We start from the raw sequence: 14141 nt of genomic DNA, 5'->3' as shown, positions 1-14141 counted from the left end.
TTTGTTCATTGTTAAGTACATACTAATTACTTAGTGCTAGGTATGGTACAAGATAGAAAGAAAAAAATATTAACAAATATGGAAATTACTAAGCAATGTGTGTGTGATGAGAGGAAGGGGCGGGGAGACCCACAATAAACAGAAAATGTTCAAAGTGCATCAAGTATTACCAAGAGTGCAGGACTCTGGAGCCTTAAAGGCAGTGGGAATTTTTTACAGTTTAAAATATTCAGTTTTATGATTTATGAAAACTATTCTCAGTTAACAATTAGCCTGTGCCCAGAATTGTAGGTTTCTTTGTAAATTTGTTGGTGGTTTTCCATGACATCAGAATAAATCTCAGCTCTTTGCTTCTGCATTGTCTAACTTTTCAAACTTCATTTTTGTTGCACTCTTTTTATCTTCATTTTTGTTCCACACTTCTATCTTGTTTATTCTTGTCTAGTGATTGTGATTCCTCAGGTACTTGAAAAAGATAAGCTCTCTTCTGCCTCAGGGCCTGTTCCATTTTCTTAAAACTATTCTTCTTCTTGCCCTTAAACCGTCTCCTTCCTTCTTTTTCTAGGTTTGGAATAAAAGTTACTTCCTCAGAAACTTCAGTCACCCTATTTAAAACATGTACTCCCAACTATTTTCTGGCTCAGCATTTTGTTTTCCCACAGAGCCCATTACACCTTACAATGTTATTACTTGTTTTACAAGTTTTCAGTTGTTTCCTCACTGTGCCCAGGAGCTGGGACCTTATCTGTATTATTCACTAGATTTAGGTATTGGCTGGATGAATTTAGAACTTGGAATACATTTTCTTATAAAAATTGGTTTGATTGGTGGGTAATTTTTTCTAGGCTAGCCAGCAATAATTTTAATTTTTTACTTTTTTATTGTTTTAATTTCTTGCACCTATGGTGAGAAAGGACATTTTCTGCTTATCCTTTTGAGCACAGGCTTGATTCCGTAAAAAAATCTCATGGTTAAAATAAGTTTTGTTATATTTGCACCTCCTTTACACATTTCCTTTCCTATATCCTTTCACTTTTCTCTCCACAGTCTGTCCTCCTTTTGTATCTACTCCCTTGACATGCTTGTTTTTCCTTTTGCTAAAATTCAGAAGCTCCCGTTTTTCTCTGAGATGGTTTTCATGACTATAGTCCCCGCCTCACATATGATTAGAGAAAGAATGGAGTTGGACCTGTGGTAGTGTGAGTAACCTCTGTAGCTATTTACATGTGTTAAAAGTAAAGTGGCCATCTGTATGTCAAGGGCTACATGTATCTGAATTTATGTTTGCAGTGTTGTTGCTAATAACTCCACAAGGACAGTGTTGCCAAATTGAAATGTTGGCAAGGAACCCCTTCAAAAACTCATTGTCTCTTTTCAAGTATGAATTATATAATGGCTGGATCTGCAAAGGTTTGTCAAAATGTAGATTTTTCTAAAAGAAAAGTAAAGGGTTAAAAGAAATCTAGGTCATGAAGGGGAAACTCAGAAGGAAAGTATCAGTTTGTTAACTAGTCCTGCCAAACGCTCAAATTTAAAACCATTAGGATCAATTGCTTGTATTTGTTCAGTGCCAAAAGCAAGCTAGCACCCTCACTGTATGAAGTTTAATAATAGAAGAATGGAACACTGCAACAATAAAATTCAGATGCAGTTGGCTCAACTTTTTATTCTTCTATCAAGTGAAATTCTATCAAAGCTGATTATTCTTATCAAATATGAAAATGCATCATTCAGTTTGACTAGAAAATTTGACTACTATAATACTAAGTGTTTTGGTGGTAGATCTCAAGTGATCCCATTACTATTTGTTTAACATTATACAGACATCACTTAAAAGTAGTTTTAATCAATAGCTTTGTAATATATCTGCGAGGAAGAATTCTTTGAAGTAGTGAGAAGCTAGTTTTGATTTATCATTTTGGTTTGAATTTAAATATTTTTAGTTCAGAATACCTCACTTAGTTGAATTGAAGCACTGATAATTTTTTTTTTTTTGAGATTTTTGAAAATGTATTTAAGGAAGTTAGCTTGACTACAATGACTGTTTTCTGGGCAAATGCTAAGAAACACGATTGGCAGAAATGTTGAATGCCACCTTAGGTCATTAATGATGTTAAAAATTTCGAAATTGAATATTTATGAGGATATAGGGAAAATATCCTAGTTCATATGTGACACCAACATTGTATCTACATGTCCAGCTCAGCCATGTCTGGTTGTCCCTATGGCCTGTACTGCCATCACCTCCAAACTTCTCCAACCACTGGCCTTCATTAGCCCTCATTTCATCCCTTAATCAAGTATGAGGTGGCTCCTGCCATTCAAGACCACCCTATTACAACAGAATAAACCAGATCCTGTCATGGGTGGGGTGGGAGGGAGAGAAGAAACATCAACTACATGTTTTGCTAATAGATTACCAGATCTATTGAGAGGTTCTGAGTTCTCTATCACATTCTACATTCCCATACTGCATCACTTCTGGGAATTACATACTACTTTCTAGATAGTGTTTGACGAGAAGATCAAAATACAGCTCTCTCGGTCCACTGTTACTACCCTTTTTAATTCTATGAAGATTATTTCTTTTTTTTTTTTAATCTTCTTAGAGTTGCTGTTTCTCCTCCTACTCATTAACTATGGATTTCCCACAATGTTCTTCATTCTTTTGCTTTTCTCTCCATACTTAATCCCTTCAAACCTTTTCTACTTTCTAGTCTTTACTGGACTTTAGCTTCTAAGTAATGGCAAAATTTTCATCTTTTACTCAAACTCTAGTCTTGATTTTGTCTAAAATATCTCTACTTAAAAGTTGCATTTATCAGCCAAGTGTGGGGACATATGCCTATAGTCCCAGCATGTGAGAAGCCATGGGTAGGGGGGATTCCTAAAAATAATTGTTACCTGTTATATCTTCTAGTCCTATAGCTTACACTTCACCTCAGTTTCTCTCATCCCCCACCCCAAAAAGTCAAAGAATAACTAACTGGTTTTTCATTCTAATTTTCTCTTTTAAAAGCAGTGCCACTAATCTCTAACTGTTGATTCCTTTTTTCTTCTGCTTCACCTCTCATAGCCATACATGAGTACTTTCTACTGATTTTTCCTTCCAAATAGAAAACCTGTAAACTTGACTGTCTTTTTCATATTTCCATTCTTACCCTGTTACTCTAGTCCATTACCACTTAAAACCATTGAGGTCATCTGCTAATTTTCTTTTTTATTTTTTGGTATCAGGGATTGATCCCAGGGTCGCTTAACCACTGTGCCACATCTCCAGCACATTTTATGTTTTATTTTAAGTTGGGATCTCACTAAGTTGCTGAGGCTGTTTTTGAACTCGAAATCCTCAGCCTCAGCCTCTGGAGCCACTGAGATTACAGGCATAAACTACCATTCTCAGCTTTGTGAGAATGGTAGTTTATGCCTTTAATTGTTCTCATTTCCTTCTCCATTCTGATGAATGTGTGTGTGTGTGTATTATGCATTGCTAAACTTGAAGATATAATTTTTTATGCTGTTTAATTACTTATTATAAGTATGTTGTTGCGAATCTTTTTAAAATCTTGAGCAAGGTTTCAGGGCTTAAACTTAGTTTTTTTTTTTATCAACAGTCATCACATCTTCTTATCCTGTATTCTTACTACTTCCTCATTTTGTAGGGTCATTCTGCTGATAAATATATGGTATTGTCTTCTTAGAGTTAATTTTTTTCTTACTGTTTATTCCCATCTAGAATATCCTCTGTATCCCTTTTCACCAATAAGAAGTTTGTCTTTTGATTTAGCATAAGCAGAAACCCTGTGTTCTTTTGAACTTATACTCTGTGATATGGGCAAGTCAGTCAACCGCACTACCTTAGTTTCTTTTTCTGTAGAAATGAGGGTGATTAATAGTCCCTATCTTGCCAGGCACAGTGGCGCACACCTGTAATCTGAGCAGCTGGGGAGGCTGAGGCAAGAGGATTGCAAGTTCAAAGCCAGCCTCAGCAATATCGAGGCACTAAGCAACTCAGTGAGACCCTGTCTCTAAATAAAATACAAAATAGGGCTGGGGATGCGGCTCAGTGATTCAGTGCCCCTGAGTTCAATCCCTAGTACTTAAAAAAAAAAAAAAAAAAGTTATAAAGGTTTAGGTTAATATCAGTGTTCAATATTAAATGTTAGCTATTATCATTAAATAAAAATCTAGTTTAAGATCCATTTTAATCAATCATTCCTCTGGTATTAATACTACTTTCCTAGCCTTGGGGGTCTCAATTTCTATATATGCATATGAAGAGATTAGATTATTTCTAGCATTTGTTCTGTTATAGTATTGAGATAGAAAAAAAATGTATGTGAGATAGAAAAAAAGATTGTGAGCTGCAAAGTCAAACAAACTGTAAAGTAACATGAAACCGATGACTATTAAAGCCCCTTAATAATTTTCACTTAAAAGTGAGATTATAAACCTTCAGTAAGAACTAGAACAAAAATTGGGCCCCTGGTTTTCTGATTTCTCTTTGATATTTATTATTCTATTAGCAGGTTGATTTTTTTTTTTTTTTTTTAATTTGCTGATACTAATGTAAGTAGTAACTGACAAGTATATCTTGTTTTTCAGGTAAACACGAATCACAAAAAAACTACAAGACAAGGTTAATTGTCATTTCCAAATAAAAGAAAACCAAGATCCATGAGTGGGCATCGGCCAACAAGGAAACGATGTGGAGATTCTCACCCAGAGTCCCCCATGGGCTTTGGGCATATGAGTACTACAGGGTGTGTATTAAATAAGTTGTTTCAGTTACCTACACCACCATTGTCAAGACACCAACTAAAGCGGCTAGAAGAACACAGATATCAAAGTGCTGGACGGTCCCTGCTTGAGCCCTTAATGCAAGGATATTGGGAATGGCTAGTAGGAAGAGTTCCATCCTGGATTGCACCAAATCTCATCACCATCATTGGACTATCAATAAACATCTGTACAACTATTTTATTAGTCTTCTACTGCCCTACAGCTACAGAGCAGGTAAGAGGATTTCTTACCAATACATAATATTTCTTATGTATCAGAATATTGTAATTGGGATTTCTGGGTCATTTTAAATAATGCTGATTAGAAACCAGAAGCAAGGGGTATACTTGATACTAGTAGGTTAATTAATGTTAGCAGAATTTACATGTAAAATTTCATCCCCTTATAAAAGAGTTTTATGTTTTGTTTTGTTTTGTTTTCCAAATGGTTGAATAAAAATCTTAGTAAAGTTTAAAATGATCAGAGAGAAAAGGCTGGTATTTGAGATGGCATAACTATAAACCAGTACTATCAAAAACATTTTTCTCTCCCTTCCAGAGAGAATTGTTGAATATCCCTTTTCTCTTCTTGTAAATATGTGGCTGATAGACTTCAGGTATATCACTTTTCTAAAAAGGGAAAGTAAATGTAAAAAACAAGTCAATATCCTGCTCTTTTTCATATCCTGCTCTGGCTGCCATTAAGAAAGAAAGCGTGGTATTGCTTCCAAAGACTATATAAACCTTCTCAAATCCACACCTCTCTTCTGCTCTTATATTATTCTCTCTATCCATTACTTGAAAATAAAACTAAAACTCTTCATCCAAATGGGTATATTGATTTTTTTTTTTAATTTTCTTATCAAAAGGTAAACTAAAGTAGGTAGATGGAAAAGAATCAGAAACATCTGTTCTGCCTTTATTAATCAGAATAATCTGTCTGGTTACTGTGGAACTAAAGATGTATAAGTGACTCTAAATTACATGAAATCATAATGGCCACAACATTCCTTCTCTTAATTTAGGCTTGAAGTTAATTTTTTTAAAGTAGATTATTCAAATAAAGTTACCATCCAGTTTTTTTATCTCTTAAAGTGAATGGCTATTAAAGGTCACAGTTACCCATAAAGCATGTGACTTTTGTTTTCCAGATATTTGTTTATTTTATCCTCTTTTACTATTCAAATACAGTTTATACAGATTATATGACTGATTTTCCCTCATTTTCTTAAGTATCTTGCTGTACCTCATTTAGGACACTTAAAATACAAAGTCTAATAAAAATCATTTAAACCCGTCCTGGGGTCCTTCATCACATTTCCTCCAGCAGTTCACCTGGAGCTTACTGAGGCCCTCACTGCTACTTCTATAAAAGTTTGGTCCAGATTTTACAAATCCGTTTATTAGAACAACAGAAAATGGGGTTGATTCCACTGAAGCCCTTCAATAGTCTAAAGTTAGATCTACAATGAAGATCAAAGATGGATCAGACAATAATCATCAATTATTGAATACCCTAGAACCTACCAGGTTCCATGTTCTATAATGCTTTTCTTTGGCCACTGTTTATGATTTGGAATTATTGGAATGACTCTAGAATTAGTTAATCCTTTGGGGAGAGTTCCAGAATGGGAAATACTCTGATAACAGCAAACTTCTGGGTGGGGAATCAAGGTGGAATATTACTGAGGTACTGTTCAGTGCTCTACAAGGGAAGGTAATGTCCTGCAGGAGACATGCCTGAATGCATTTATAGCTGCATGCTAGAAATACTTGTTATGCTCAAATCAGAATACATTAAAATAAGCCAGGCCTATCTTTGTAATAGTTCCTTATTATCTCTGTGATCTTCAGTAAGTATATAAATTATCTGAATCATACTTTAATCTTTCTAGATCTTACTTTGTAATATTACAAGAATTAAGAAAGATCATGCATTTAGGGTGCTTAGCCTATAATGCTTAATAAGTGGTAGATAGTTATTGTTTCATTAATTTTTTTAAAAAATTCAAGTATATAGCCTGTTATTCTTCCTCACAATCTCCCTTCCATTTCTGATTTCTTCTAATAATATATAACATATGAAGTCATAGATTCATCCAAGTCCTTATTATTGAGTTTTATATTTTTGCCTATAAGCATTTTGGAGCCAAAGGTTTTATAAATTTATAAACCTTCATTATGGCTGCAATTCTTTTAGGCCTTTTACCAGTAAGTGATCAAGAAGATTTATGTCTACATATACTATCAATTCTTCATATTTTTTTATATACTGTTTTTTACCCATTTCTTTGGTAGAAAAGGTCACTTTTAATAGTTTTAGCTTCCTAATAGGTAAGAAAGGAAGGTGAGTTAGTCCCCATTTTTCAAATTTCTACATTTTCAGATTCCTGCAGTAGAAATGTAGACTTCTCTTTTAAGTATCTCCTTGATCTTTTTGTTACTAATATTAAACTTCATCTAGTAGTTTTGGTTTTAGTACCAGAAATTCATTTGAGTTTTTGTCTTGCAGCTTGATGTATGTTAATATGCTTGAGTTATCCTTGCCACACAAGACAAAGGAAGTTAGTGTTGTCTATTTTACACACATGAAAACCATTTTCAGTAAGAGTTTTGTTGAAAATAAATGTAATTTTTAGACTATATTCATAAGAGTTTTTTATTTAAATGCTGATTTGTTTTTGTTTTTATATTGCTAAGTTTAATGCTTTTGATTTAACTTACCAAAAATTAACTTGTTAAATCAGGCATGTTGGTACACATACAATCCCAGTGACTCAGGAGGATTGCAAGTTTAAGGCTAGCTTGGCAACTTAGTGAGACCTTATCTCAAAATAAAAGAAAAAGAACTAGGGATATAGCTCAGTGACAGAGTGCCCCTGGGTTCAATCCCCAGTACCAAAAAAATTTAAATTTAAAAAAAAATTTAAATTTATGTACTGTTTTTTACCCATTTCTAATATCTAACTTATTAGATATTATTTGTTAGTAAAAAATGAAAATCTCCTACCAACATATATATATATATATATTTGCATTTGTATAAATCCTTAAACTGTTTGAAAAGTTTAGTAAAACCATATGTTTCTAATTTTTCATCTGCATTAATCACATAAAAATTTGCAAGATTTTGAAAATTGGGTTTATTCCATATCTTCCTATTAGGGTTAATGATATCCTGGCTCAGATGTGTTCTTTTGTTCATTCAGTATCTTTCACAGGTTTTTGACTGAGACCATATAAGACCATGAAGCATATAAATATTAGCTTAGTGTTCTATAGATTTTTAATTAAGAAAGGAAAATCCAAAGATGAGAAAGTTTTTCTTTCTTATATGTATAAATATTATTGTTTTCTAGGATTGGATATATATATATAAAATTTCTAGGATTGGATATGTGTGTGTGTGTGTGTGTGTGTGTGTGTTCCATAGTAACATTTAAAATTTTTTTTATTCTAATTAGCTATATGACAGTAGAATGCATTTTGACCCATCCTACATAAATGGAGCATAACTTCTTATTCTTGTTGAACATGAAATAGAATCATACCAGTCGTGTAATCATATGTGTACATAGGGTAATAATGTCCAATTCATTCTACTATTCTTCCTATCCTTTACCCCCTCCCTTCTCTTTACTCCCCTCTGCCTAATCCAAAGTACCTCTATTCTTCCCTAGCTATCTGTCCCCCAATTGTGAATTAGCATCCACATATCAGAGAAAATATTTGGCCTTTGGTTTTTTGGAATTGGTTTATTTCACTTAGCATGATATTCTCTAGCTCCATCCATTTATCTGCAAGTGTCATAATTTCATTCTTTAAGAATGAGAAATATTTCATTGTGTATATATACATGACATTTTCTTTATTCATTTATCTGTTGAAGGGTATCTAGGTTGGTTCCATAGTTTAGCTATTGTGAATTGAGCTGCTATAAACATTGATGTGGCTACATCACTGTAGTATGCTGATTTTAAGTTCTTTAGATATAGACAGAGGAGTGGGATAGCTGGGTCAAATGGTGGTTCCATTCCAAGTTTTCTGAGGAATCTCATACTAATTTCCATGATGGTTGCACAAATTTGCAGTCCCACTAGCAATGTATGAATGTACCTTTTTTTACCACATCCTTGCCAACATTTATTGTTGCCTTGTTCTTGATGATTGCCAAAATGACAGGAGTGAGATGAAATCTTAGTTTTGATTTGAATTTCTCTAATTGCTAGAGATGTTGGACATATTTTCATTATATTTGTTGATTGGTTTTATTTCTTCTGTGAAGCATCTGTTCAGTTCCTTTTTTGTCCCATTAAAATCCTATGGTTAGACCTAGCTCTCTAGTCCCTTAAAACAGAGACATATAAGAGAATGTATGAGGTGTTGGGAAGGTTCTGTTTCTCTGTGGTCCCGTATGGTATCCATAGCTACAGTGGCAATTGAGAACTTTAAATGTGTCTAGTGTAACTTAAGAACTGAATGTTTAATTTCATTTAATTAAACTAAAATAGTTGTACTGATGGCTAATGTGTAGGACAGTACAGCCCTAGAGAGTTATAGGATTACTTTAGCAGCAAGAAGCAGTAGACCTAAAGCCCAGAAGAGGGAGTTCTTAGTCCTAGGATTAATTGCCCATTTCAGAGTGCTTTAGTAAAGTATGGTTATATAACTATAATTATTGTCTCCAAGATTTGAAACTCTAGCTTAAGGGAAGTACATTCTATGAACCTTTTAGTAGTCTTACCTTTTAATAATCTAAACAGATCTCTTTCATAAAGAAACCCCTTTGCAGTACAGAATATATTAAATATTATTTGCAGCTATAAGTGTTTAATACAGTGTAACTGGTAACCAGTATCTTAGAAGATACCTGTGATTATAAAAATTTTTTCATGGCCTACGCATGGGAAAATAGTGAAAAGTATTGTAAAACATTGTTCCACATTCTTAAATACAGTGATCCAAATAAAAGCCCTCTTTTAAACACATACTATTTAAATTTAATACCAGCAGTTCATTTCCTGTCTAAGAGAAACTATTCCTTGAAAATGTGACTCTAAATATTTGAAAAATAATGTTCTAAGCACTCTGCACTAGATCCATCATTTCCCTAGTGTTGTTTCATGAACCATTAAAGAAATGTGTATAAAAATAAGTTACCTGCTCAAGTAAATGTGGAAAATACCAGTATATTTTTTCCCCTTCTTGAGTATTCACAGTATGTATTAGTAATATTAGGGGTTGGTAAAAGTCCTGCAGAAAGGAAATCTGTTTAATGTTGTTTAACCCCCTATTAAACATGAGGTTAGCATTAAACATCTTGAAAGGTACAACTTGGGAAAAACTGTACTAGATTATTCACTAATTGGCTCTTCATATCTTAGAATCCACATATTGGGAGGGCTTCTATGGAAGAAATCTCATAGATTTCTATAAAATTTCTGAGAAGTAGTTGTCCCGTGGTATCCACAGGAAACTGGTTCCAAGACCTCCCTGCAGATAGCAAAATCTGCAGATACTTAAATCCCTCATACAAAATGGTGTGGTGTTTGCACATAAGCTATGTATATTTGTCTATATGCTTTAGGTCATCTCTACATTACTTATAATAACTAATACAATGCCAATTTATGTAAATATTGTTATACTATATTGTTTAAGGAATAATGAAAAGTCTGAACATAGTGCAGACACAGTTTTTAATACTGAATATAATAGAGCCTCAGTTGATTCCATGAATGTGGAACCCCAGGGATATGGAAGATCCCATATAGTTAACTAGCATCTGTTTAAACACACCTAAAAGCAGGGAATTTAATTGTAACAATCCTAATTATTTCAGTAAGTTCTTAATTATGTAGCACTTCTATCTTCTATAACTTCAAACACTCACTCTAAAGAGTGAAGATATAATATCTGCAGATAAAAAAGATGCTAACCAAATACAGTAACTAATATGTCGGAATACTCTTGCTTTTCTTATTTATTTCACAGGCACCTCTGTGGGCATATATTGCTTGTGCATGTGGCCTTTTCATTTACCAGTCTTTGGACGCTATAGATGGGAAACAGGCAAGAAGAACCAATAGTAGTACTCCTTTGGGAGAACTTTTTGATCATGGTTGTGATTCATTATCAACAGGTATTGTTACTGTTTTAATGTTAATGGGTAGTAACTGATAAAAACATTTTGATAAACAGCCTTAGGATAAATAAGGGTTTATTTGGTCATCAGAATAAATGATTTTTTAATTAAATAAGAATTTCTCACAACTGCAACTGATTCATATTTGTTCATTATTGGCAGTATTGGGGAATTTAGAAATTAAGTTCATTTCTTTCATTGTAGGTATGGTTTGGGGCATCTTTTTGAAGGTTTAAGGTATAATGGTCATTATTAAAGAAAACCTCATAAATTATAGATGAGCACAGTACTGGGAGACTTGTTTGATAATTCGTGGTCTTTATATTTAAATGAATCTTAAATTGACATTTTAGTCTTGGATTATAAATATGTGATGGGGCTTGGATAAAAAGAGTAGATTGAATGAATCTGGAGATCTAATTTGCAATATGAAGACTATGGTTAATATCAATGTATATTGAAATTTTTGCTAAAACAGTAGATTTTAGGCTTTCCTACATGAAGTAAAAAGAAAACCATGGAAGGCAATGAATAGGTTAATTTAATAGTAATAATCGTTTCACTTCATACATAGCATACAAAACAGCATATTGTGTACTTTAAATATGTACAGTTTTTTAGAAGATGAGAAAAAATACAGTAAAGTGTTAGGATAGATGAATTACAGGGTGATATGTCTTTAGTGTTGCAATGTTTTTAAGTAATATTTTAGTATGATTTTAGAGGGAAAATGGTTGGGTGGGTGGTTTTGTTTGTTTGGCAGTGCTAGGGATCAAACCCAGGGCCTGATGCATTGAACTACACCCCTTGCACTAAATGAATTTCTAACTAGTCTTCATGACAGGAACTTTTTCTCCTTATTTTAATGTGGTTCCATAGTTCTCTTATCATTTGGCATGGCATTAAAAAGGAAACAGCCAGGATGTTTACAGGCACCAGCATGCCTGTAATCCCAGCAGCTTGGGAGGCTGAGACAGGAGGATCACAAGTTCAAAGCCAGTCTCAGCAAAAGCAAGATGCTAATCAACTCAGTGAGACCCTGTCTCTAAATTAAAAAAATAGGGCTGAGGATGTGACTCAGTGGTCAAGTACCCTGCCACCCAAAAAAAAGAAAGAATGAAAAAAAAAAAAGCCCTTTGATGACTTTATCTCCTGAATTCAGGTTTGTAGATGATGTAGATGCATGTCAGAATGAATCATTATTTCATTGTATCCTGATAACAACTTTCTTAGTAGACAAGGAAGAGAAACTAAGCTCTTATAACTTCTAAGAGTCAAGTCAAGAAAAATTCAAAAAACTTCCACTGGAAAAAAGCTAGCTGAGTATCTTGATGCTAACCACGTGACCGCAGAATACCATTATCCTGTTTTTTTTTTTTTTTTTTATTGAAAATGACAATTTTTGCATTGTAGTTTAAGTTCCAAACTTTTATAGGAATATTTTTTTCTATGTATGTCACCCATGATATCTACTAAATAAGAAAAGACAGTTATCAACCTGAAGCAAGTAGGTCCCTTGGGGTTTGTTGTTGTTTGTTTATTCATTTTTGTTTTCTTTTTGGCTGCCTTGAACTTTTTTCTACTCATTAGTATCAGTAAGTGGAGAGAATATTCCAAAAAATGCCCAAGTATTTTAGTTGCTTTCAAGAACTTTGGTTCCACCAAGTGATTTAGTGAAAAAAGAGATTGAAATTATGAGATAAAATGTAGCATAAAAGATTATATTCTACTTTTCCTGTTATTATCAATTACTGAGAGTAGACAATACTTTATTTTGTCTCTTCTAAGGTTATTTCCAGCTCAATTATTGTTTGTTATTTATTTTGTCCCATTTTCATCGTGATTTTTCTTTCTGCAGTTTTTGTGGTTCTTGGAACTTGTATTGCGGTACAACTTGGGACAAATCCTGATTGGATGTTTTTTTGTTGTTTTGCTGGGACATTCATGTTCTATTGTGCACACTGGCAAACATATGTTTCTGGGACATTACGATTTGGAATGTAAGTACACTTAATGACAATTTTGTTTTCACTTTCAAATATGGAGGATGTGGGTTGCTGATAGGTATTTGAGTATCAGGAGTTGATAAAATCACTAAATTTGTTTAATAAATGAAATGTTTTAAAGCTATTATAGCTATTTTCTAATAGACTATCATATGTCCCCCTATTACTTTTTAAAAAGGAAATATCAGAACCCCCCCATTATAATTTTAAAACAATATGAAAGTATGCTTCAAAAAAGCATATTTTAAAGCAATATGAAAAACCATAGCCCCTTTTTACTTGTTTCCATTTGTCTTCCTGGACAAACTCACTTTCCCCCCTACCATTATTCACCTTACTCACTGTTTTATTTTGATATATAAAAATGTATTTTCAGGAAATAAGATAGTTTCTGAGAGCAAAGAGCAATATTCATCTCTAAATTTCATAGTTTAGTTGGGTTTATATAGTTTTTTTTTACCTTGTGTTCTTTATGAATCTTTAAAAATCTAAGCTCTTAATAATTCAGTTGACATAGTTGACATGAACACATCATATAGTTTATTATTGCCAACAAATATACCTGAGAATTTAAAAATTAAATATAAACATCTTTTAAACTCCTAAAGAAAGAGTCTCTACCTGTTGATCAGTACTTTTCCATAAGTATTAATGAGTTAACCAGTTTTGGAACTTGGTTAATGATGGCACTCACCCATTGTTTTTTAAATATCACTGATCCTATTTACACCATTTAAGTTATTTCTTTTTTCATGGCATAGGATTCAAAGAGAAAAAGCCTTGAGAAAAGATTGTATACTTAATGAAATGTCAAAATATAAATCTCTGATGGCAGATAACAAGAGAACATCTCAGTCTCAAAGATGAATCATTTATAGACTTTTTTTTTAAATTTTAGAACCTTAATAAACTTAGTTTTTTAGACCTTGAAAAAGCCACAACATGGAGAAATTCAGTTGTTTACTACAAGTTCAGATGGGTTTTTTTCTTAAATTTATTTATTGAACTTATCCTGTCCTTATGACAATAACTGAATACTTGCTAATTCTTTGGATGTTAACTATTTAAAAGAAATATCTTGGAATAATTTTAAAATAAAGAGGCCTAGAAAATGTGTTTAAGACTTATCTTAAGATGGAACCCTTATTTTTAGAGATGATAGCAGACATGCGTATCTGTTGTGAAAACTATGTCTGTGTATCCATCAGC

The 14141-nt window shown here is 33.1% G+C and overlaps 1 protein-coding gene across 3 annotated transcripts in view; it reads left to right on the top strand.

The window, feature by feature from the left end:
• Cept1 (choline/ethanolamine phosphotransferase 1) overlaps positions 1-14141 on the top strand; it is a 36769-nt gene that overhangs the window by 2217 nt on the left and 20411 nt on the right. For all 3 annotated transcript variants that reach the window (XM_076863062.1, XM_076863060.1, XM_076863061.1), the window contains exons 2-4: positions 4606-5016; positions 10776-10923; positions 12785-12926. In XM_076863062.1, coding sequence (XP_076719177.1) covers positions 4678-5016; positions 10776-10923; positions 12785-12926 — 629 coding nt within the window. In that variant the 5' untranslated portion in view covers positions 4606-4677. The remainder of the gene's footprint in view (positions 1-4605; positions 5017-10775; positions 10924-12784; positions 12927-14141) is intronic.

The sequence above is a fragment of the Callospermophilus lateralis genome, chromosome 7 (assembly GCF_048772815.1).
Source record: "Callospermophilus lateralis isolate mCalLat2 chromosome 7, mCalLat2.hap1, whole genome shotgun sequence".
NCBI classification, from domain to species: domain Eukaryota; kingdom Metazoa; phylum Chordata; class Mammalia; order Rodentia; family Sciuridae; genus Callospermophilus; species Callospermophilus lateralis.
Note: the sequence above shows the minus strand (reverse complement) of the source record. Positions and strands in the feature narration are given on the sequence as shown.